The following is a 24,925-nucleotide window of genomic DNA, read 5'->3' on the forward strand; positions in this document are numbered from 1 at the left end:
ATGCCCGGAAGGCAGCCCAGTTCCAAAACAAATGCAATCGCTCTTCACGCGTTATAAACTCCCCTCATTGGGGTAACCTCAGCCAGATAATCAAATCCCTTCATTGATGGGAAAGGAGGGCAGAGACTGTTTGGTTAATTCTGGAAACGTTGACGAAACAGATTGGCCATGTTCTAATTTATCACAAGAAGGTTCAAGAAAAAGGAAGAATACATTAAAACCAGAAGTTATCAAAGATTCTTAAATCGGTCCTGGCCTCACGGGTAGGAGTAGTTTGCAATAGGTGAAAATTGATTGCATTTGTTTTGGAACCGGGCTGCGTCCTATGCATGAGCTGGCTGTCTCGTTCTGGCCGACGGCGAAATAGTCTCAAAACAAAATTGACATAGGTCAATGACGTGGAGTAATTAGTAGGATAGGACTCTGTATTCAAATGCAGTGATTGCCTTTGATAAAAACGCTTTATCTGCCATGGCAATGAAAATCAGTTTGAAAATTCAAACATATATTTATGGAACTCCTTCAAGACTGTTGGAAAAGCATTCCAGGTGAAGCTGGTTGACAGAATGCCAAGAGTGTGCAAAGCTGTCATCAAGACAAAAGGGTGGCTACTTTAAAGAATCTCAAATAACACATTTTGATTTGTTGAACACTTTTTTGGTTACTACACGATTCCATAGTTTTGTTGCCGTCACAATTATTCTACAATGTAGAAAATAAAGAAAAACCCTGGAATGAGTAGGTGTCTTAATGTTTGACTGTTACTGTAAGTAAGCACGCACACACACACACACACACAATTACACTACTTTGTCATATCCTTCACTTTACCTTACCAATATGTCACAACGTCAGCGTATGGACTGTATTATCATGTGAGATTTGATGCTGAAGCATGATGATCATATTTTGCAATCAGTCATACTTACATCCCAGTCATACATAGCCCCCATGACCAAAAGTATGTGGACACCTGCTCGTCAAACATCTCATTAGGGCCTTCCCCAAACTGTTGCCACAAAGTTTGAAGCACAGAATCGTCTAGAATGTCATTGTATGCTGTAGTGTTAAGATTTCCCTTCACTGCAACTAAGGGGCCTAACCTGAACCATGAAAAACAGACCCAGACCAGTATTCCTCTTCCACCAAACTTTACAGTTGGCACTATGCATTCGGGCAGGTAGCATTCTCCTGGCATCCGCCAAACCCAGATTAGAACACACTTCCAATGGTGGCGAGCTTTACACCACTCCAGCCGATGCTCGGCATTGTGATCTTAGGCTTGTGGGAGGCTGCTCGGCCATTGAAACCCATTTCATGAAGCTCCCTGTAACGAATCTCTTCGCCGTCTGAGGAGGAGTAGGAAGGATCGGACCAATATGCAGCGTGGTAAGTGTCCATGTTAATTTCTTAAACTGAACACACGAAACAAAATAACTAAGTGAAAGGAAGAAACGAAACAGTTCTGTCAGGTGAATACAGAAAACAACTACCCACAAATCATAGTGGGAACACAGGCTACCTAGGTATGGTTCTCAATCAGAGACAACGATTGACAGCTACCTCTGACTGGGCCAAAAGCAGAAATACAAAAAATACAACAAAAACATCAAAAGCCCACCCCGACTCACGCCCAGACCACACTAAAATAGAGACATAAAAAAGGAACTAATGTCAAGACGTGGCACTCCCGACGAACAGTTATTGTGCTGACGTTGCTTCCAGAGGCAGATTGGAACTCGGTAGCTTTTTTTTCATTCTTTAAAAAAATATATATATTTCACCTTTATTTAACCAGGTAGGCTAGTTGAGAACAAGTTCTCATTTACACCTGTGACCTGGCCAAGATAAAGCAGAGTAGTGTGACACAGACAACACAGAGTTACACATGGAATAAACAATAAACAAGCCAATAACACAATAAACAAGTCAATGACACAGTAGAAATAAATAAAGTATATATACAGTGTGTGCAAAAGGCATGAGGCAATAAATAGGCTATAGTAGCGAAGAATTACAATTTAGCAGATTAACACTGGAGTGATAAATGAGCAGATGATGATGTGCAAGTAGGGATACTGGTGTGCAAAAGAGCAGAGAAGTAAATAAAAACAGTATGGGGATGTGGTAGGTAGATTGGGTGGGCTATTTACAGATGGACTATGCACAGCTGCAGCGATCGTTTAGCTGCTCAGATAGCTGATGTTTAAAGTTAGTGAGGGAAATATGTCTCCAGAGCATACAGGTTGCAGTGGTGGGTGGTATAAGGGGCTTTGGTAACAAAACGGATGGTGATAGACTGCATCCAGTTTGCTGACTAGAGTATTGGAAGCTATTTTGTACATGACATCGCTGAAGTCGAGGATCGGTAGGATAGTCCGTTTTACGAGGGTAAGTTTGGCAGCATGAGTGAAGGAGGCTTTGTTGCGAAATAGAAAGCCGATTCTGGATTTGATTTTGGATTGGAGATGTTTAATGAGTCTGGAAGGAGAGTTTACAGTCTAGCCAGACACCTAGGTATTTATAGTTGTCCACATATTCTAAGTCAGAACCGTCCAGGGTGATGATGCTAGTCGGGCGTGCGGGTACGGGCACCGAACGGTTGAAAAGCACGCATTTGGTTTTACTAGCGTTTAAGAGCAGTTGGAGATCACGGAAGGAGTGTGGTATGGCATTGAAGCTTGTTTGAGGGTTAGTTAGCAGTGTCCAAGGAAAGCCAGAAGCACACAGAATGGTGTCGTCTGCCTAGAGGCTCGGGCGAGTAGCTGCGGGGGGGAGGGTGGAGCTGTTGGCCAGGGTTGGATTAGCAAGGAGGAAGGCATGGCCAGCCGTAGAGAAATGCTTATTGAAATGTTTGTTTATCACGGATTTAATCGGTGGTGACCGTGTTCCCTAGCCTCTGTGCAATGGGCAGTTGGGAGGAGGTGCTCTTGTTCTCCATGGACTTTGCAGTGTCCCAAAATGTTTTGGAGTTAGGGCTACAGGATGCAAATTTCTGCTTAAAAAAGCTAGCCTTTGCTTTCCTGACTGACTGTGTGTATTGGTTCCTGACTTCCCTGAACAGTTGTATATCGCAGGGACCATTTGATGCCATTGCAGTCCGCCACAGGATGTTTTTGTGCTGGTCAAGGGCCGTCAGGTCTGGAGTGAACAAAGGGCTATCTCTGTTCTTAGTTCTGCATTTTTTTGAAAGGGGCATGCTTATCTAAGATGGTGAGGAAATTACTTTTAAAGAACAACCAGGCATCCTCGACTGATGTGATGAGGTCAATATTCGTCCAGGATACCCGGGCCAGGTCGATTAGAAAGGCCTGCTTGCTGAAGTGTTTTAGGGAGCGTTTGACAGTGATGAGGGGTGGTCGTTTGACTGCAGACCCATAGCGGATGAGGCAGTGATCGCAGATCCTGATTGAAAACAGCAGAGGTATATTTGGAGGGCAAGTTGGTCAGGATAATGTGGCCATGTTTACGGATTTAGGTTTGTACCTGGTGGGTTCCTTGATGATTTGTGTGAAATTGAGGGCATCTAGCTTAGATTGTAGGACTGCCGGGGTGTTAAGCATGTCCCAGTTTAGGTCACCCAACAGAACGAACTCTGAAGCTAGATGGGGGGCGAGGAATTCACATATGGTGTCCAGGGCACAGCTGGGAGCTGGGGGGGGGGGTCGATAACAGGCGGCAACAGTAAGAGACTTATTTCTGGAGAGATTAATTTTTACAATTAGAAGTTCGAACTGTTTGGGCATAGACCTGGAAGGTATGACTGCAGTAGATTGCTACTCCTCCCCCTTTGGCAGTTCTATCTTGACGGAAAATGTTGTAGTTGGGTATGGAAATCTCAGAATTTTTGGTGGCCTTCCTAAGCCAGGATTCAGACACGGCAAGGACATCAGGGTTGGCAGAGTGTGCTAAAGCAGTAAGTAAAACAAACTTAGGGAGGAGGCTTCTGATGTTAACATGCATGAAACCAGGGCTTTTTTGATCACAGAAGTCAACAAATGAGGGTGCCTGGGGACAAGCAGGGCCTGGGTAGTGTTGTAACCAAGGACACGTTTCAGCACTCGCCGGTCCTGTTGTGTGGCCTTCCACTTCATGGCTGTTCCGTTGTTGCTCCTAGATGTTTCCACTTCCCAATAACAGCATTTACAGTTGACCGGGGCAGAAATGTTATGAACTGACATGTTGGAAAGGTGGCATCCTATGATGGTGCCACTTTGAAATTGAAAGTTACTGAGCTCTTCAGTAAGGCCAGTCTACTGCAAATGTTTGTCTTTGGAGATTAAAATTGGGCACACAGCAATGCAAACAACTGTCAGCAACGGGTGGGGCTGAAATAGCTGAATCCACTAAATTGAAGGGCTCCACAAACTTTTGTACATATAGTGTACAACAAACACCTCTGGGTGTCTCAAGCAGTGAAATCCTATTATACATACATGAGGAAAAAGTGTCAAATGTTCTACATAGAAGAGCATACCAAATCCTTGGACAGTGTTTATAATACTGTAATAAGCTTACATAATTGCTGTCACAAACTCCACAGTTGTCATTGACTGGTTGGATATTTATATTAATTTCTCAGTGAGCAAACAATTTCAGTACTTACAGCATTCATATCAATTCATTTCAATGTTTTTTGGCAGAATATTTTTTATTGACATGTCAATAAAACCATGAACGCAACCGGAGATCTGGTTATCCTGAAAAGAAAAGTGTAAAACACTTAATTGTGAGGCTAAATATAAGGGCTACAGATAAATTAACGTCAGATAAATGAAAAGTTGATTTTTGCTGGAATCTCGGGACTGATAGGATTAATTGTTGGTAGGGTTTCCTAGAGGTTAAAAGTATGTTAAAAGGGTTTAATCAAAGAGAGGCTATGCATTCTATAGAAAATAATGAATGACGTGGAAGGTGTGTTCCATGCAGACTGGAACTGACCTTCCACAGAGTTGTGTTATTTTTCAGAGAACTCATAGAGCCGAGTTGATTATCTCCATTATACCGTGGCTATAATTTAACATATTTGTCGCTAGAAATGTGTTCAACATCCACTGAAGTAGCTGGCAAGTTTACTATAGCTAACCAAATCATCAGTCCTAGCTTGCCATTGGGAATACAACAAAATCAATGTTTTCAATTCGACTTTTGCCATAGAATGAACTATGGCCATTGAACCATGAACATTCTACCATGCAAATATGCCGTGAGTTATAGGGAAATAATGCCCTTCAAGCCAATCATATGTAAACATGAGGCTGCCAGTAGGAGAGAAAGTGAGTCTGATTTCAGTATCACGTCTAACAACAACAACAATACAGAGCTGGTTTTAACAATGACAACAGAATAAATAATGCAAATGTAGGGGAGAGACAGAGACATGGCTGACAAATATTTCTGTGTGAATTGATGACGGAAAGGTGGGTCTCTTGAACGTCATGTTCAAAGACGCTATGAGGAAAGGTTTGGCTCCAGTTCAGCTGGTTTTACTCTGGTCATCATTGGAATAATGGAAAGCTGATTTTAACACCATGTAAAGTACAAAGTACAATGTATGTTGCGTCAAAGGCAGACAATAGAAACAGATTATACAGCAGTGCAGATACCCATCCATAGGTTTTAATGCACAAATCATCAACACCATACACTGAGTGTACAAAACATTAGGGACACCTGCTCTTTCCATGTCATAGACTGACCAGGTAAATTCAGTTGAAAGCTAAGAGCCCTTATGGATGTGACCTGTTAAATCCACTTCAAATCAGTGTAGATGAAGGGAAGGAGACAGGTTAAAGAAGGATTTTTAAGCCTTGAGACAATTGAGACATGGGTTGTGTCTGTTTGCCATTCAGAGGGTGAATGGGGGAGACAAAAGATTGAAGAGCCTTTGAACGGGGTATGGTAATTAATAATTGATTGGAATTATATAGCGCTTTTCAACAAACAGAATTACTCAAAGCTCTTCACATAGTACGGGGAAACTCACCTCATCTACCACCAACATGTAGAACCCACCTTTTGTGCCAGAACGCGCACCACACATCAGCTGGAGAGGTGAGGAGTGATATCTGCCAATTAGGAATGAGGGGGATGATTAGGTGGGGCCAGGTTGGGAATTTAGTCAGGACAACAGGGTTAACACCCCTACTCTTACGATAAGTGCATGGGATTTTTAATGACCACAAAGAGTCAGGACACCCATTTAAAGTCCCATCCGAAAGACATCACCCTACACAGGGCAATGTCCCCAATCACTCCCCTGTGGTATTGGGATAGATAGACCAGAGGGAAGAGTGCCCCCTACTGGCCCTCCAACACCACTTCCAGCAGCATCTGATCTCCCATCCAGGGACTGACCAGGACCGACCCTGCTTAGCTTCAGAGGCAAGGCAGCAGTGGGATGCAGGGTGATATGCTGCTGACCGTATGCTGCTGACCGTATGCTGCTGACCGTATGCTGCTGACCGTATGCTGCTGACCGTATGCTGCTGACCGTATGCTGCTGACCGTATGCTGCTGGTAGTAGGTGCCAGGCACACTGGTTTGAGTGTGTCAATAACTGCAACGCAGATGGGTTTTCACACTTAACAGTTTCCCGTGTGTATCAAGATGAGCCAGCATCCCTGTGAAACGCTTTCGACACCTGTAGAGGTGCCCCGACAAATTGAGGCTGTTCTGAGGGCAAAATGATGCAACTGAATATTAGGTAGGTGTTCCCAATGTTTCATACACTCAGTGTCGATTTCCATTTTGTATATAAAATAAAAGATAAATCAGATGTCACCTCAGAGATTCAAAGTCTATTAAGGTTCATTCTCCAACTCCACAGTAGATGTTAAACTGCATTTGTAGTCTTCAGATGCTACATGAGATTCCTGAAGCTAACACCATGATGAGATTCCTGAAGCTAGCACCATGATGAGATTCCTAAAGCTATGTCCGATGGAGTAGGGCTGTACAGATGCATAATGTCCGATGGAGTAGGGCTGTACAGATGCATAATGTCCGATGGAGTAGGGCTGTACAGATGCATAATGTCCGATGGAGTAGGGCTGTACAGATGCATAATGTCCGATGGAGTAGGGCTGTACAGATGCATAATGTCCGATGGAGTAGGGCTGTACAGATGCATAATGTCCGATGGAGTAGGGCTGTACAGATGCATAATGTCCGATGGAGTAGGGCTGTACAGTTGTGCTTATGCATCAGTCCTCATCACTGCTCCATGCGTCTTCAAAAGCAGGATTCACCGTAGCCTGGCTCCCACCCTGGGATGGAGAAATACATTCAGTAAAATACTCTCAACTCACTTTACTCTCTCGCTGTCATGTTGTTTTGAGTTAAAGCGATTGAGTAATCAGGAAAGCATTAAAAACATTTCCCAAGTGCAAGCAAGCAATTATTATTCCGTTTCCCAAACTAAATAGAACTGGTGAAGCTGCTTTTGGAGCTAGCTGAAGATGCCTATCGACATAATTTCATCAGCACCTGGGGAATGTAGCCAAGCTGAGCCAGGCTGACTGTGTGTGTACCGAGTTACAAGGTGCAGCACAAGCCACAACCCCTATGATCTCATTTCTGTGTGCACAAAAGCGAAGTCTGTCTGCCATTCCTCTAAAAAGTTGTAGAAAAAGCTGTTGCGCAGCAACTCACTGCCTTCCTAAAAACTAACATTGTATACGAAATGCTTCAGTCAGGTTTTAGACCCCATCATCGCACAGAGACTGCAATCGTGAAGGTGGTAAATTACCTTTTGATGGCAGACAAAGGCTCTGTATCTGTCCTCGTGCTCCTAGACCTTAGTGCTGATTTTGATACCATCGATCACCACATTCTTTTGGAGAGATTGGAAACCCAAATTGGTCTACACGGACAAGTTCTGACCTGGTTTAGATCTGCTGTTTTTGACCCTCGCTCTCTACCGCACCTGCTGTCTCTAACTTTGAATGAATGGCTAAGAAAAGCCAACTGACATTTACTCTTGAGGTGCTGACCTGTTGCACCCTCTACAACCACTGTAATTATTATCTATGAGCGTTGGAACATCTTGGCCATGTACGGTTATAATCTCCACCCGGCACAGCCAGAAGAGAACTAGCCCTCAGAGCCTGGTTCCTCTCTAGGTTTCTTTCTAGATTCCTGCCTTTCTAGGGAGATGTTCCTAGCCACTGTGATTCTACATCTGAATTCCTTGCGGATTGGGGTTTTAGGCTGGGTTTCTGTATAGCACTTTGTGACATCGGCTGATGTAAAAAGGGCTTTATAAATACATTTGATTGATTGATCACTCCGGATAAGAGCGTCTGCTAAATGTCTAAAATGTACATGTACTGGTATCAAATAAAAAGGGCCTACCAGATGCCTGTCTATTAGTTTGGTAATGTGACAGCGTTTTAGAACAAGAACAGGGCCCTGCGTATAATTACTAACCCCCAAATGTGCTTAAAATTGTTCCTGCTGTGCAGCCTCCTACCTTGGCGGCTGTCCCTTCTTCTTCCACGTCTGGTGGCCGTACAACAGGAACCCAGGCTAGGATGTTACAGTCTTTACCCCCGCTGTACAGCTCCTGGAAACATACAGAAGAGAGGAGTGATATAGCCTGGGTCTCAATACTCTTTAAGTCCTGGCCAGAGCCATATATTTATCTATATATACACTACCGTTCAAAAGTTTGGGGTCACTTAGAAATGTTTTTGATTTTGAAAGGCACATTTTTTGTCCATTATAATAACATCAAATTGATCAGAAATACAGTGTAGACATTGTTAATGTTGTAAATGACTATTGTAGCTGGAAACTGCTAAATGTTTATGGAACATTTACATAGGCGTACAGAAGCCCATTATCAGCAACCATCACTCCTGTGTTCCAATGGCACGTTGTGTTAGCTAATCCAAGTCTATCATTTTAAAAGGCTAATTGATCATAGAAAACCCTTTTGCAATTATGTTAGCACAGCTGAAAACTGTTGCTGATTAAAGAAACAATAAAAATGTCCTTCTTTGGTAGTTGAGTAGTTGAGTATCTGGAGCATCAGCATTTGTGGTTTCGATTAGAAGGCCAGCATCCTGGAGTCGCCCCTTCACTGTTGATGTTGAGACGAGAGGTCGACCGATTATGATTTTCAACGCCGATACCGATTGTTGGAGGACCAAAAAAAGCCGATACCGATTAATCTGCAATTATTATTATTATTATTTTAATTAATTACAACAATACTGAATGAACACTTGTTTTAACTTAATATAATACATCAATAAAATCAATTTTAGCCTCAAGTAAATAAGGAAACATGTTCAATTTGGTTTAAATAATGCAAAAACAAAGTGTTGGAGAAGAAAGTAAAAGTGCAATATGTGCTATGTAAAAAAGCTAATGTTTCAGTTCCTTGCTCAGAACATGAGAACATATGAAAGCTGGTGGTTCCTTTTAACATGAGTCTTCAATATTCCCAGGTAAGAAGTTTTAGGTTGTAGTTATTATAGGTATTATAGGACTATTTCCCTCTATACCATTTGTATTTCATTAACCTTTGACTATTGGATGTTCTTATAGGCACTTTAGTATTGCCAGTGTAATAGTATAGCTTCCGTTCCTCTCCTCGCTCCTCCCTGGGCTCGAACCAGCAACACAACAACAATTAGCATGCGCTAACTAGCTAGCCATTTCACTTCGGTTACACGAGCTTCATCTCGGGAGTTGATCAGCTTGAAGTCAAACAGCGCAATGCTTAACGCACAATGAAGAGCTGCTGTCAAAACGCACGAAAGTGCTGTTTGAATGAATGTTTACTCGCCTGCTTCTGCCTACCACCGCTCAGTCAGATACTTGTATGCTCAGTCGGATTATATGCAACGCAGGACACGCTAGATAATATCTAGTAATATCATCAACCATGTGTAGTTAACTAGTGATTATGATTGATAGTTTTTTAAAGATAACTTTAAATGCTAGCTAGCAACTTACCTTGGCTTACTGCATTTGCGTAACAGGCAGTCTCCTTGTGGAGTGCAACGAGAGAGAGACAGGTCGTTATTGCGTTGGACTACTTAACTGTAAGGTCGCAAGATTGAATCCCCCGAGCTGACAAGGTGAAAATCTGTTATTCTGCCCCTGAACAAGGCAGTTAACCCACCATTCCTAGGCCGTCATTGAAAATAAGAATGTGTTCTTAACTGACTTGCCTAGTTAAATAAAGGTATATAAAAAAATATTTAAAAAATATGCAAATTGGCGCCCAAAAATACCGATTGTTATGAAAACTTGAAATCGGCCCTAATTAAATCGCCCATTCCGATTAATAGGTCGACCTCTAGTTGAGACTGGTGTTTTGCGGGTACCATTTAATGAAGCTGCCAGTTGAGGACTGTTTCTCAAACTAGACACTAATGTACTTGTCCTCTTGCTCAGGTGTGCACCGGGGCCTCCCACTCTTTCTATTCTGGTTAGAGACAGTTTGCACTGTTCTGTGAAGGGAGTAGTACACAGCGTTGTACAAGATCTTCAGTTTCTTGGCAATTTGAGCCTGTAATCAAACCCACAAATGCTGATGCTCCAGATACTCAACTAGTCTAAAGAAGGCCAGTTTTAATGCTTTATTAAATCAGAACAACAGTTTTCAGATGTGCTAACATAATTGCAAAAGGGCTTTCTAATAATCAATTAGCCTTTTAAAATGATAAACTTGAATAAGCTAACACAACGTGCGAACACAGGAGCAATGGTTGCTGATATTGGGCCTCTGTACGCCTATGTAGATATTCCATTAAAAATCTGCCAAAAATCTACAATAGTCGTTTACAACATTAACAATGTCTACACTGTATTTCTGATCAATTTGATGTTATTTTAACAGACAAAAAATTTGCTTTTCTTTCAAAATCAAGGACATTTCTAAGTGACCCCAAACTTTTGAACAGTAGTGTATAGCTCTGGTCCTGGCTACTGTTTGTTTACCCATTTTGTCTGCAGCTCAACTTCCATTTGGTTTAATCTCTGTGTCCCATATACACATGTTAGCATTCGGTCCTAAAATAGCTAAGTTTGTCAAGTGGAAAGAAGCATGTTGGTGAAGTATCAGTGTTGATGGCGGGAGAAAGTACATAGTTATTACAGCAGTGTCTACCTTATGAAACACTAGACTCAAAACAATGACAATCATCATCCAGGAAAACAACCAATAGTAGTTCATAAAGTCCAAACGTGCCAATCATTTGAAGAGGTGTATTTTTGGGTGGCAGGTAGCCTAGCGGTTAAGAGTGTTGGGCCAATAACCGAAAGGTCGCTGGCTCGAATCCCTAAGCCGACTAGGTGAAGAAGATAAATATATATTATAATAAATTAAATTGGTCGATGTGCCCTTGAGCAAGGCACTCAACCCTAATTACTCCTGTAAGTCGCTCTGGATAAACGTGTCTGCTAAATGACTAAAATGTCAAATGTGGCATTAGCCTACTTCTAAAGACAAGAAGCAAAAAGACATTCCAGAACTGTGTTCTTTCCAATAAAAAAACACTCAAAGTTGCTCTGCCACATTCGTACAGGTTTAATAAGTAGGACATTAGGCGGATATACTCTAGCAGCAGAACTAATGTCTAACACAAATACTAGTGTGATATGAAAGGCGATGTGCATGTGTAAGATATGCATTACAATGAGATACTACGGAAACTGTATAATCATGTATTAGGGAATTTATTAGCCTTTATGTGGTATAGCAGTTGGAGTGAAGAAAGGAAAGACCCGCCTTTGTAAAAGTAGATTATCGGATGATCTGACGTAGCACGACCCCGTTCTTCAACAAACCTCCCATTGCAGTACTTTGAAGAGTAAACAAAACTCTCCATAAAAGAGAACAAACTCATTTCTGGCCTTCACCTTTATAATCATTAAGGCCCAATTGTTTTTCATACCCCTGTGACTAGGCCATGGCTAATGGCTTTACATGAGGATGTTGACTTTAATATATCATCTATTCAAGGGTAAATTACCTACTGTAGCCTACCTCAAATACACCCCCCACTGCAACTCACAGATCTCGTCCTGCGCTACACAGATGTAAACATCCAATCATTCGTCACAAATACTAACCTTAACCATTAACAGGAAAATGCAAAAGAGGGGATGCTGTCTCAATTCAGTATCTTCTTCGATTAACATTAGTGAAAGGCCACAGTGTTCCGTACCTCCCAAGGCAGGTTGTCATATCTGTGCCAACTGTACAATAACAAACTGACAATGCGTCAGCTATCTATGTGCAGGACGCTAGTAATGTGGGTAGAATAGGAATTTATTATGATTCTCTGTGATGTACAGAAGGCCTTCAAGGCCTCTGGTCTGCTAGGGTCATATTCATTGGGAACCAAACAAAAGCAAATGGGTCAAAACAGGGAGGGACCTACCGGGTTTTCCATTGCAAAACATTTTGCTATGGTTTGCTACAGTGTGCACTAATGAATAGGACCCACGTCTCAGAAACCTTGGTTCAACTTAGGAACAATATGACGTCACATGAGCTGATTTACATGAACATACGTAGGGTATTGATAATGAACAAACATAATGATGTTAATAACACTGTAATTTCTTATTAGTCTATAGCCATAAAGGATGGACGCACCTACAGACAGACGGGCAGACAGAGATAGTCAGTCAGTCACCTGGTAGTCGGGGTGGAACTGGCAGCAGTCCACGTTGTTGTAGTGTCCCCTTAGCATGGTTACGAGTTCCCCAGTGTGTAGAGTGTACACCGCCACTGAGCTGCCACAGGGTACAAACACAAACTCCGGGCTGCAGCTACGAGACACCGTGATCTTTAACCCCTTACGGCTATCGTTACTCACCTTCCCATAATTCACCTGAGGGACAGAGAGGAGTTGGGAGGGTCAGTTGGACGGATGACCAAGCTAACAGTAGAACAGCACTTCAACTATCAACCTGCTACAGAATATTATGTAGTGTGGTGATAAGCATGGAAAGAAATCTGAAACCTGGTTAAATAGACCTCAACATGTGTTGTACTGATACGGACCACGCCAGTTAAGGTGGGCTTCCCTGGGATTTGTCGAGATTAACTGTTTAAAGATGTACTGTATAACTCATTTTAGGCAGAAGATGTAGCATGTGACGTGTAAAATATAAGGCAATGTTTATATGACCCCCCTTTCATACAGCCCCTTCCTTAGCATTTATTTTCAGGTATACCCCTTTTATAAATATAAGTGGGAGGTGTTGTTAAACCATGGGATCTGTTTGCAGTTCAAATTAGGGCGATATTAAACAATGGAAGTGTTCATGAATTTACCTGCAAAAAAGCAGAGAACCATTCACCATTCATTCCTGTATTTTGGTTACAGGGTCTGAAAATGCAGGAATCATGACTTGGTCTTTCGCTAGCTTTTATTTGTCCATGTTTTTACTCCTTACCCCTTTCAGACATACCAACATGTGGGATTTTAGTCTGTGTATAAAAGGGATATATGTATATATCTTCAAGTCATCAAGCAGGCAAACTGTTTCTCCTAACCCAAAGCAGCACAGGACCATTATGGGAAGGCTTGAGGCCTTCACCTGCAGACCCAGTTAGTGAGGGGAAGTTAATTAGAGGCACAATGATGTCCCTTAGTGCTGGAGGCCGCTGTCAGAGAGGGATGGCTACTGATCATTTAGGGTAAGGCCTGGAAGAGTCACACACGCTATGTTATGTGTTCCAGACAAGGACTCCAGGGATGGGCAGGAAATGTGCATACACACACACACACACACAGTCCCCACCCTCATCCATTGGACGCCAAACACTTTTTGACACTCTCTGCACTGTAACACACACACACAGAACCTACCAGTGTGTTGTTTCCATTGGCACTGTTCCACAGCCTCATGCGGTCGTCTGTTCCCGTGGTGAGAAGGTAGAGGCCGTCGACCGTGAAGCAGAGGCCATTTACCCTTCCATTATGGGCTGTGTTCACTGGCAAAAACACACACGCGTCATTAAATGCCAATGAGATGATATAACTATTGTTTAAGGGGAAAGGACACTCAACCCTTTATCTCTTCTCTTGACCCCGTTATCACGATGCTTTCACTATCATGTAGACATCTTCTCTTGACCCCGTTATCACAATGCTTTCACTATCATGTAGACATCTTCCCAGCTTTCACTATCATGTAGACATCTTCCCAGGACCCACAATGCTTTCACTATCATGTAGACATCTTCCCAGGACCCCGTTATCACAATGCTTTCACTATCATGTAGACATCTTCCCAGGACCCCGTTATCACAATGCTTTCACTATCATGTAGACATCTTCTCAGGACCCCGTTATCACAATGCTTTCACTATCATGTAGACATCTTCTCTTGACCCCGTTATCACAATGCTTTCACTATCATGTAGACATCTTCCCAGGACCCCGTTATCACAATGCTTTCACTATCATGTAGACATCTTCCCAGGACCCCGTTATCACAATGCTTTCACTATCATGTAGACATCTTCTCTTGACCCCGTTATCACAATGCTTTCACTATCATGTAGACATCTTCCCAGGACCCCGTTATCACAATGCTTTCACTATCATGTAGACATCTTCCCAGGACCCCGTTATCACAATGCTTTCACTATCATGTAGACATCTTCTCTCCCAGGACCCCGTTATCACAATGCTTTCACTATCATCATGTTATAGACATCTTCATCTTCCCAGGACCCCGTTATCACAATGCTTTCACTATCATGTAGACATCTTCCCAGGACCCCGTTATCACATCTTCCCAGGACCCCAGGTTATCACAATGCTTTCACTATCATGTAGACATCTGCCCAGGACCCCGTTATCACAATGCTTTCACTATCATGTAGACATCTTCCCAGGACCCCGTTATCACAATGCTTTCACTATCATGTAGACATCTTCTCAGGACCCCGTTATCACAATGCTTTCACTATCATGTAGACATCTTCCCAGGACCCCGTTATCACAATGCTTTCACTATCATGTAGACATCTTCCCAGGACCCCGTTATCACAATGCTTTCACTATCATGTAGACATCTTCCCAGGACCCCGTTATCACAATGCTTTCACTATCATGTAGACATCTTCCCAGGACCCCGTTATCACAATGCTTTCACTATCATGTAGACATCTTCCCAGGACCCCGTTATCACAATGCTTTCACTATCATGTAGACATCTTCCCAGGACCCCGTTATCACAATGCTTTCACTATCATGTAGACATCTTCTCTTGACCCCGTTATCACAATGCTTTCACTATCATGTAGACATCTTCCCAGGACCCCGTTATCACAATGCTTTCACTATCATGTAGACATCTTCTCAGGACCCCGTTATCACAATGCTTTCACTATCATGTAGACATCTTCTCAGGACCCCGTTATCACAATGCTTTCACCCGTTATCATGTAGACATCTTCCCAGGACCCCGTTATCACAATGCTTTCACTATCATGTAGACATCTTCTCAGGACCCCGTTATCACAATGCTTTCACTATCATGTAGACATCTTCCCAGGACCCCGTTATCACAATGCTTTCACTATCATGTAGACATCTTCTCAGGACCCCGTTATCACAATGCTTTCACTATCATGTAGACATCTTCTCAGGACCCCGTTATCACAATGCTTTCACTATCATGTAGACATCTTCCCAGGACCCCGTTATCACAATGCTTTCACTATCATGTAGACATCTTCTCAGGACCCCGTTATCACAATGCTTTCACTATCATGTAGACATCTTCCCGGACCCCGCTTTCACTATCATTATCACAATGCTTTCACTATCATGTAGACATCTTCCCAGGACCCCGTTATCACAATGCTTTCACTATCATGTAGACATCTTCCCAGGACCCCGTTATCACAATGCTTTCACTATCATGTAGACATCTTCTCAGGACCCCGTTATCACAATGCTTTCACTATCATGTAGACATCTTCCCAGGACCCCGTTATCACAATGCTTTCACTATCATGTAGACAGACATCTTCCTATCAGGATCTTCCCCGTTATCACAATGCTTTCACTATCATGTAGACATCTTCCCAGGACCCCGTTATCACAATGCTTTCACTATCATGTAGACATCTTTCTCAGGACCCCGTTATCACAATGCTTTCACTATCATGTAGACATCTTCCCAGGACCCCGTTATCACAATGCTTTCACTATCATGTAGACATCTTCTCAGGACCCCGTTATCACAATGCTTTCACTATCATGTAGACATCTTCTCAGGACCCCGTTATCACAATGCTTTCACTATCATCACAATGCTTTCACTATCATGTAGACATCTTCTCAGGACCCCGTTATCACAATGCTTTCACTATCATGTAGACATCTTCTCAATGACCCCGTTATCACAATGCTTTCACTATCATGTAGACATCTTCCCAGGACCCCGTTATCACAATGCTTTCACTATCATGTAGACATCTTCTCTTGACAATGCCTATCGACATGCTTCACTATCATGTAGACAGGACCCCGTTATCACAATGCTTTCACTATCATGTAGACATCTTCTCTTGACCCCGTTATCACAATGCTTTCACTATCATGTAGACATCTTCTCAGGACCCCGTTATCACAATGCTTTCACTATCATGTAGACATCTTCTCTTGACCCCGTTATCACAATGCTTTCACTATCATGTAGACATCTTCTCAGGACCCCGTTATCACAATGCTTTCACTATCATGTAGACATCTTCCCAGGACCCCGTTATCACAATGCTTTCACTATCATGTAGACATCTTCCCAGGACCCCGTTATCACAATGCTTTCACTATCATGTAGACATCTTCCCAGGACCCCGTTATCACAATGCTTTCACTATCATGTAGACATCTTCCCAGGACCCCGTTATCACAATGCTTTCACTATCATGTAGACATCTTCCCAGGACCCCGTTATCACAATGCTTTCACTATCATGTAGACATCTTCCCAGGACCCCGTTATCACAATGCTTTCACTATCATGCTTTGTAGACATCTTCCCAGGACCCCGTTATCACAATGCTTTCACTATCATGTAGACATCTTCCCAGGACCCTATCATGTAGACATCTTCCCAGGACCCCGTTATCACAATGCTTTCACTATCATTAGACATCTTCACAATGCTTTCACTATCATGTAGACATCTTCCCAGGACCCCGTTATCACAATGCTTTCACTATCATGTAGACATCTTCTCTTGACCCCGTTATCACAATGCTTTCACTATCATGTAGACATCTTCTCTTGACCCCGTTATCACAATGCTTTCACTATCATGTAGACATCTTCTCTTGACCCCGTTATCAGGGGTGTGGGGAGTCAGGGAGAGGGGAGGTGTAACAATGTGTTCCTACCTGCCTCTGAAGAGGCCTTGGACTTGTCCCCGTTGTGTTGATCCAGAGAGAACAGGCTCCCTGAGGCCCGACGCACATCCCACACCAACACCCTGCTGTCAGTACTGAGAGAGAGAGAGCGAGAGGTCGAGATAGAGAGACAGAGCAACAGAGAGAGCGCATGAGAAGCCAAAATCAACAGCCTTCCATCCCTCAGGGGACATGTGTCTGTGCCCTGGGGCCTTAAAGGGATATATAAATGAACCTTACATAAACGTCCCCTAATTGGTCTGCAGATGAAGGTTCACATCACTGGGCATCAACAACGTAACACTACAACAACGCAACACAATCCCTTCAATTATCCAGCTATAGAATAGTGCCTCAAATTTCCTCAAAACAGTCCTCCATATAAAAAAATAATTTCAGTCCATACTAAATGTTCAAAGACAGTGTGCTTCACTGTCCAACTGCCCATGTTATCAGTAGCAGTTGAAATGCTGCTCAGTTGTTTTTCAAATCACTTACAGCCCAAAGGGACAGTGATTTGATCCCAATGGTTTAATTAGCAGATCTAATTTGGCATAAACCAGCGGAGTACTCTCTCCCTGCCATATGCTGCATTGTTATTCCCAGGGAACAGAGGCTGGTTCAGTCTCTCTGTGTGCCAATGAGTTCAGGTGACATACTGATACAGTCTAGTTATGGTAATAGAAAGTAGAATCCCTTTCACTAGCTAGATGGGAATTTCTATGATACTTGGGCGTGAAATGAGGGAGGGACATTTATCTAATGGCCCTTCAAGGTAGTTGTATCTCTCCAGGTTTGGTGTAGGTCGGCCTACCTGGCTGTAGCTAAAATGTGCTCATATCTTGGCGACCATCGAACAGATAGGACCTCACCTCTGTGACCTGAGGGATAGAAAGGACAGTCGGTGGAAGTGTGCGTTAGTGTAGACACGTTTTACTATACTTGTGAGTACCAGAAGTCCTCACAAGAAAAGTAAACCAAATAAAACTCAGAAGTGAGGACATTTTGCCAGGCCTCACTTGTAAAAAGGCTATTTTAGGCTTAGGGGTTAGGTTTACACTCCCGAGTGGCACAGCGGTCTGAGGCACTGCATCTCAGTGCAAGAGGCGTCACTACAGTCCCTGGTTCAAATCCAGGCTGTATCACATCCGGCCATGATTGGGAGTCCCATAGGGCGGTGCACAATTGGCCCAGTATCGTCCGGGTTTGTCTGGGGTAGGGAGCCATTGTAAATAAGAATTTGTTTCTTAAATGACTTGCCTAGTTAAATAAAGGTTCAATTAGGTTTAGGGAAAATAAGATTTTGAAGTCCTCACAAGTATAGTAAGACATAGGGGTGGGTGGGTGTGTGTGTGTGGCTCTCACCCTGCAAAACCTGGATGCGTGAGCCAGACTTCAGGTCACAGAGCTGTACTTTCTGGTCTTTGGTACCCACTGAGAACACACAGAAAAACATCTCCACTTTCACTGTGTGCGTTAATGCTTTGTGACAGAGGAGAAATTGGAGGCCCTGGTTCTCTCAGATAAGATAGGAATGTATAAGAGAGCAGTTCTACTCTTGGATAAACATGAGCTAATAATACACATCATTCACATAGGGGATGAGAGCTGACAGGGAGCTAGAGCTGACAGGGATGGACACAAAATAACCAGGGTTGAGTCCATCTGTTAGAAACCCGACACAAATAAAATTAGAATTCTGGTTCGCCTGACAAATTCTGATTATTCTAGCACCACCAGAACTTTCCAGAAAAAGGTTGATTGTGCCATTAGTAAAATGTGTAATTGAAAGACTTCATGGCATTTTGTTTTGAGTTTGGAAAAGAATCTCAGAGAAACAAAACACAACAGGGCGAGTGAGAGCAGTGTGGGTGATTGGGAAGGTATGTGTAACCAGTCTGTCCTGCTCTGTCAGCAGGGGGGCAGAGCCTGGATTCCTGTCATGTCTCCAGAACAGCACGTCTCTCTAAACTCTTCCTGAGTCAGTTCCAACCCCTGACACCGCTAGGGGCATAGACTCTGTACCACACAGCTGTTTCACAAACAACATTTTAACGTAATTTTGTTTGATTTACTGAGGCCTCATATGTTCATTCTTAGATTATATCAATAAGACATAGACAGTAAATCATATTTTAAGAGCATGACACACGTACAATTTCACCCACAGCCAGATCACCCGTGATACAAGCCAGAATTCGACGTCCATCCATGTCTAGGGACGTCGGGAGATGACGTGGAAACCGGCCACTAGGCTTCAAGTAGGTTTAGGTGTTGCCAAGGCATTGTGGACAGGGGTGAGGGATGCTGGATAGGCGTAAGCATCTATCTCTGGTGCTAAAGGTTGCATGCTCAAATCCACGACAGAAAGTTGTTTTTGAGATTTTGTTTTTTAAACCTATCCCAAATCTTAACCCTTACCTTAGGCATTAACTCAGAATGGTTAACCATAAAACTTAACCTTAAAAACACTTCAAAATGTGATTTTTACAACAACTTCGAAATGTGATGTTTAAGAAACATAGATGAACGTCTAATTCTGATGTGAGACGGAGCTTGCTACACACACACACACACACACACACACACACACACCTGCGATGAGGCTGTGTTTCCTGGCAATGGGGGACATGTGGTGACAGTAGACGTTTCCTTCAAACTGGAACACTTCAGCGGGCTACAGACACACAAGAAGAAGGAACTTCAGACTCTAAACTTTATCAGCTTTAGTTCAACATGAACATTAACTTGATATATCTGTGCTGTACAGAGACAACACTACTACATAGGAAGATCAAACATGTATAGAAAACCACTGTTCAGTCAGTCGGTTAGCCGGCCAGCACGATAGGAAAGAACACTGTCGTGACTGACTGACACAATGGGACCAGGAGACAGAAATGAGGGATGCGGCTGTGAGACTGGGAGAGGAATGGAGGGGAGTGGAGGAGAACAGAGCAGGGGACTAGGAAGCAGGAGGAGGAGAGGAATGGAGGGGAGTGGAGGAGAACAGAGCAGGGGACTAGGAAGCTGGAGGAGGAGAGGAATGGAGGGGAGTGGAGGAGAACAGAGCAGGGCACTAGGAAGCTGGAGGAGGGAGGATAGAGGAATGGAGGGGAGTGGAGGAGAACAGAGCAGGGGACTAGGATGCTGGAGGAGGAGAGGAATGGAGGGGAGTGGAGGAGAACAGAGCAAGGGACTAGGAAGCTAGAGGAGGAGAGGAATGGAGGAGAACAGAGCAGGGCACTAGGAAGCTGGAGGAGAGGAATGGGGGAGTGGAGGAGAACAGAGCAGGGGACTAGGAAGCTGGAGGAGAGGAATGGAGGGGAGTGGAGGAGAACTGGAGGGAGAGGAATGGAGGGGAGGAGGGAATGGAGGGGAGGGGACTAGGAAGCTGGAGGAGAGGAATGGAGGGGAGTGGAGGGGAACAGAGCAGGGGACTAGGAAGCTGGAGGACGAGAGTAGAGTGACAGTTACAATGCAAATCCCTCTGCAAACAAGTTTTGCTGTCCCCTAGCCGCCTCTGAGGTAACCATGGCACAGCGTGATTCTAGCTCATCACAGAGAGCACCATATGGCCATAAAAGAGTGCAAGAGAGAGACCGAGTTAAAAAGAGTATGTAAGGTGTACCTTTAGTGTCTCAGTGTCCCAGACCTTCATGGTTTTGTCAAAGGAGCTGGAGACAAACATGCCTGTGTCGTGTGGGTACCACTGCACTGTCTCTACACTGAACCTGTGGACATACCGACTGGACCTGCAACACAAACAGACTAACAGTGACCACCAGAGCCTCTCTCTCTCTCACACACACACTCACACACACACTCACACACACACAGTGATGCTGCCATCTAGTGGATGCCATCAGGTATGTGAGCCACACACCTGCCTACAGTGCAGACTGCTTTACAGGTGTATTGGGGTTTCCTGCTGTTGTTCTCCAGGTCATACACCACAATCACCCCATCTGCCCCTCCAGATAGCATGCTACAGAACAGACAAGAGGAGAGGGTTATCTCCCAATGAGATAGCACCAGAAGGATTCTAAAAAAGTGCTATACAGGCAACACATGTCTATGTTGAATTATAGGAGGTTGCTTATGTATCACGTTATGTTGAAATCAGGTGATGACGGAACTATGCATTAGGTTACATGTTATAGGCCTAGGCTATATGGTAATCATAACAAATTATGTCCTCAATTGACATATTGTCAGACCTACTACTAATGATACTTACTATCTGCCCTCAATGACTTCAATGTCTATGGTGTTTACGCCGTTGCTATGGATTCGATCCACATCTCTGTCATGATTCAGCTCTAAATTGAGGACCCTTAAGAGAAAACAAAGAAGACTGACGTCATGACGTCAGTGATCTTCAGGTCGGAAAGTAGGAGCTGCCCGAGTTCCCAAAATGGAATTCCGAGTTGAATGGTCGTTCAAAATACTTTTACCGAATTCCTAGTTGTGATGAACGCACTGAAGTCGGAGATTTCCGAGTTCCCGGTTGTTTTGAATGCGTCATAACACCCACACACCAACATGGAGCCTAATTAATTGCACAACCGTCATAAACCCCGCCTATGTCTACAATATATCTTCATAAAATGTATTTTTTAAACTAGACACACTGTTGACCTTATGCCACTCTTTAAATTAACATCCCAAAGCAAATAGTTGTTTTCATAAATTTTTACGATATAGACCATTTATGATTGTGACAGCAAGTGATACCGACAAAACACTGGTAACAGTAACGTTAGCGTTCCCAGGAATGATATGTCCAACTTCCCCTCACCTCCGTGTTGACTCTGCCCGTCTCAGACGAAGTGGGTCGTCAAGTCCAGCCTGTCTTGCTGTTAGAAAACCCAACATCTTCCCACAATAAATTAATATTTCAATTTCGTAGCTAGCTAGCCTTAAATGAATGTTTGTTTGTTCTCAAGCTAGCATAGCTAGCTCGAGGGTTGGTTACCCATCTACACGTTCAATATCGTTCGCTACTGAACTCGTTTTTCAAACGCTTTGTGTGTACAATACATATTTGTGATCTGGGATTGATAAAATCCCGATCGAATCATTTTATGCCACTGTTTTATTTAACATCATTTAGCAAGCTAGCTCCCAGTCAACAAGGGACGTGTGGGTGGCCATGTTGTTATGTTTGAACACCGCTCTGGTATAACAAGCGCACTCATTGGTTACTCGGATACAGTCATCCAATCAAAACATCCAATCAAAACATATCTTACTGTTATCTGTTTTTGATTACATAAACAACAAATCCAATTGAATATGCGTTGATGGGACTGGTTGTATGGTGACGTATACGAGAACGATAGCTGCATATATCATATATTCTCAATATGAGCAGGATCAGAGGTCTATTACGCCGGACCGTTGGGGTGATGAAAGAACATGTGGGCACCGACCATTTAGGAAATAAATACTACTGACAGCCAGAGGAAAATACTTAAGTGGCTAACGTTAACATTACCCCATCCCCTGTATAAACTTTGACCTAGACGAACGCCTCTGTTTTGTCAAACATAGATAACGTTACTTCTAACTAGTCTCGTAGCTACTCAGTTATCTTCTATAACTGTCCAATTTTATTACTGTAACGAGAAGTTATGCATTTTCGCTACCTAGCTAATGTTAAAGTAAATGTGTGCAGACTGTAACAGTAGCTCGCTAATATTAATTTCAATATTAGAAATATAGCTAAAACTGTGACCAAACGTCTTACACAATGATGCTTTAAATCAAGATGATCACATTGTCTGTTTGTTACAATGTTGTTGAGATCTTGGCTGTCACTTTTTGCTTTGTAAGATATGACCACTAGATGGAGTGTATGAACCTGTTTTGATATAATATACACTACATTCTCAAAATTATGTGGACACCCCTTCAAATTAGTGGATTCTGCTATTTCAGCCACACCCATTGCTGACAGGTGTATAAAATCAAGGACACCGCCATGCAATCTCCATAGACAAATGTAACGGATGTGAAACAGCTAGCTAGTTAGCGGTGGTGCGCGCTAAATAGCGTTTCAATCGGTGACATCACTTGCTCTGAGACCTTGAAGTAGTGGTTCCCCTTGCTCTGCAAGAGCCGCGGCTTTTGTGGAGCGATGGGTAACGATGCTTCGTGGGTGACTGTTGTTGATGTGTGCAGAGGGTCCTTGGTTTGCGCCCGGGTATGGGCGAGGGGACGGTCTAAAGTTATACTTTTACATTGATGCTGTTAACCCGGATCACTGGCAGGTGCGGAAAAGGAGGAGGTCAAAAGGGGGGTCAGTGTAACAGATGTGAAACGGCTAGCTAGTTAGCGGTAGCGCGCGCTAAATAGCGTTTCAATCGGTGACGTCACTTGCTCTGAGACCTTGAAGTAGTGGTTCCCCTGGCTCTGCAAGAGCCGCGGCTTTTGTGGAGTGATGGGTAACGTGGGTGACTGTTGTTGATGTGTGCAGAGGGTCCCTGGTTCGCGCCCGGGTATGGGCGAGGGGACGGTCTAAAGTTATACTGTTACACAAACAATGGAGGTAGAATAGCCCGTACTAAATAGCACAGTGACTTACAATGTGGTACCGTCATAGGATGCCACCTTTCCAACAAGTCAGTTTGTCAAATTTCTGCCCTGTTAGAGCTGCCCCAGTCAACTGTCAGTACTGTTATTGTGAAGTGGAAACGTCTAGGAGCAACAACAGCTCAGCTGCGAAGTGGTAGGCCGCACAAGCTCACAGAACGGGACCGGCGAATGCTGAAGCACATAGCGTGAGAAGATTGCAACACTCAGTTGCAACACTCACTACCGAGTTCCAAACTACCTCTGGAATCAACGTTAGGCACAAGAACGGTTAGTCGGGAGCTTCGTGAAATAGGTTTCCATGGCCAAGCAGCCGCACACAAGCCTGAGATCACCATGCGCGATGCCAAGCATCGGTTGGAGTGGAACTACCTGCCAGTATGTATAGTGCCAACTGTAAGGTTTGGTGAAGGAGGAATAATGGTCTGGGGCTGTTTTTCATGGTTCAGGTTCCTTAGTTCCAGTGAAGGGAAAGCTTGACAATACAGCATACAAATACATTCTAGACGAATCTGTGCTTCCAGCTTTGTGGCAACAGTTTGGGGAAGGCCCTGTTTCAGAATGACAATGCCCCCCTTGCACAAAGCGAGGTCCATACTGAAATGGTTTGTTGATCGGTGTGGAAAAACTTGACTGGCTTGCACAGAGCCATGACCTCAACCCCATTGAACACCTTTGGGATGAATTGGAACACAGACTGAGAGCCAGGCCTAATCGCCCAACATCAGTGCCCGACCTTGCTAATGCTTTTGTAGCTGAATGGAAGCAAGTCCTTGCAGCAATGTTCCAACATCTAGTGGAAAGCCTTTCCAGACGAGTGGAGGCTGTTATAGCAGCAAAAGGGGGACCAACTCCATATTAATGCCCATAATTTTGGAATGAGATGTTCAACGAGCAAGTGTCCTCATACTTTTGTACACATACAAATTAC

The 24,925-nt window shown here is 43.5% G+C and overlaps 1 protein-coding gene across 2 annotated transcripts; it reads right to left on the reverse strand.

Annotated features, from left to right (window-relative positions):
- Positions 1 to 4,630: 4,630 nt before the first annotated feature.
- Positions 4,631 to 22,564, reverse strand: ercc8 (excision repair cross-complementation group 8). Of its 2 annotated transcripts, XM_064936826.1 has the most exons (12): positions 22,199 to 22,564; positions 21,638 to 21,733; positions 21,284 to 21,385; positions 21,029 to 21,152; positions 19,993 to 20,074; positions 18,763 to 18,831; positions 18,212 to 18,278; positions 17,389 to 17,492; positions 13,842 to 13,966; positions 12,660 to 12,857; positions 8,474 to 8,566; positions 4,631 to 7,268 (listed from the first exon to the last, which is right to left on the reverse strand). In XM_064936826.1, exons 1-12 carry the CDS (start codon positions 22,273 to 22,275, stop codon positions 7,206 to 7,208), a joined length of 1,200 nt encoding a protein of 399 aa, XP_064792898.1. In that variant the 5' UTR covers positions 22,276 to 22,564; the 3' UTR covers positions 4,631 to 7,205. The 2 variants fall into 2 exon arrangements, with proteins under 2 accessions (XP_064792898.1, XP_064792899.1); XM_064936827.1 differs by lacking the exon at positions 4,631 to 7,268 and having other exon boundaries at positions 8,487 to 8,566; positions 12,620 to 12,857.
- Positions 22,565 to 24,925: the final 2,361 nt, after the last annotated feature.

This window comes from Oncorhynchus masou, chromosome 25, assembly GCF_036934945.1.
Source record: "Oncorhynchus masou masou isolate Uvic2021 chromosome 25, UVic_Omas_1.1, whole genome shotgun sequence".
Lineage (NCBI taxonomy): Eukaryota > Metazoa > Chordata > Actinopteri > Salmoniformes > Salmonidae > Oncorhynchus > Oncorhynchus masou.

Bases quoted from the DNA above. Each gene is read 5' to 3' on its own strand.
- ercc8 (XM_064936826.1), bottom strand. From the start codon at position 22,275: ATGTTGGGTTTTCTAACAGCAAGACAGGCTGGACTTGACGACCCACTT. The intron at 20,075-21,028 runs GTACACCTTACA...GTGTGTCTGTAG, and splicing joins GGGACACTGAGACACTAAAG to CCCGCTGAAGTGTTCCAGTT. The intron at 12,858-13,841 runs GTAGGTTCTGTG...TCTGTCCCTCAG, and splicing joins CCAATGGAAACAACACACTG to GTGAATTATGGGAAGGTGAG.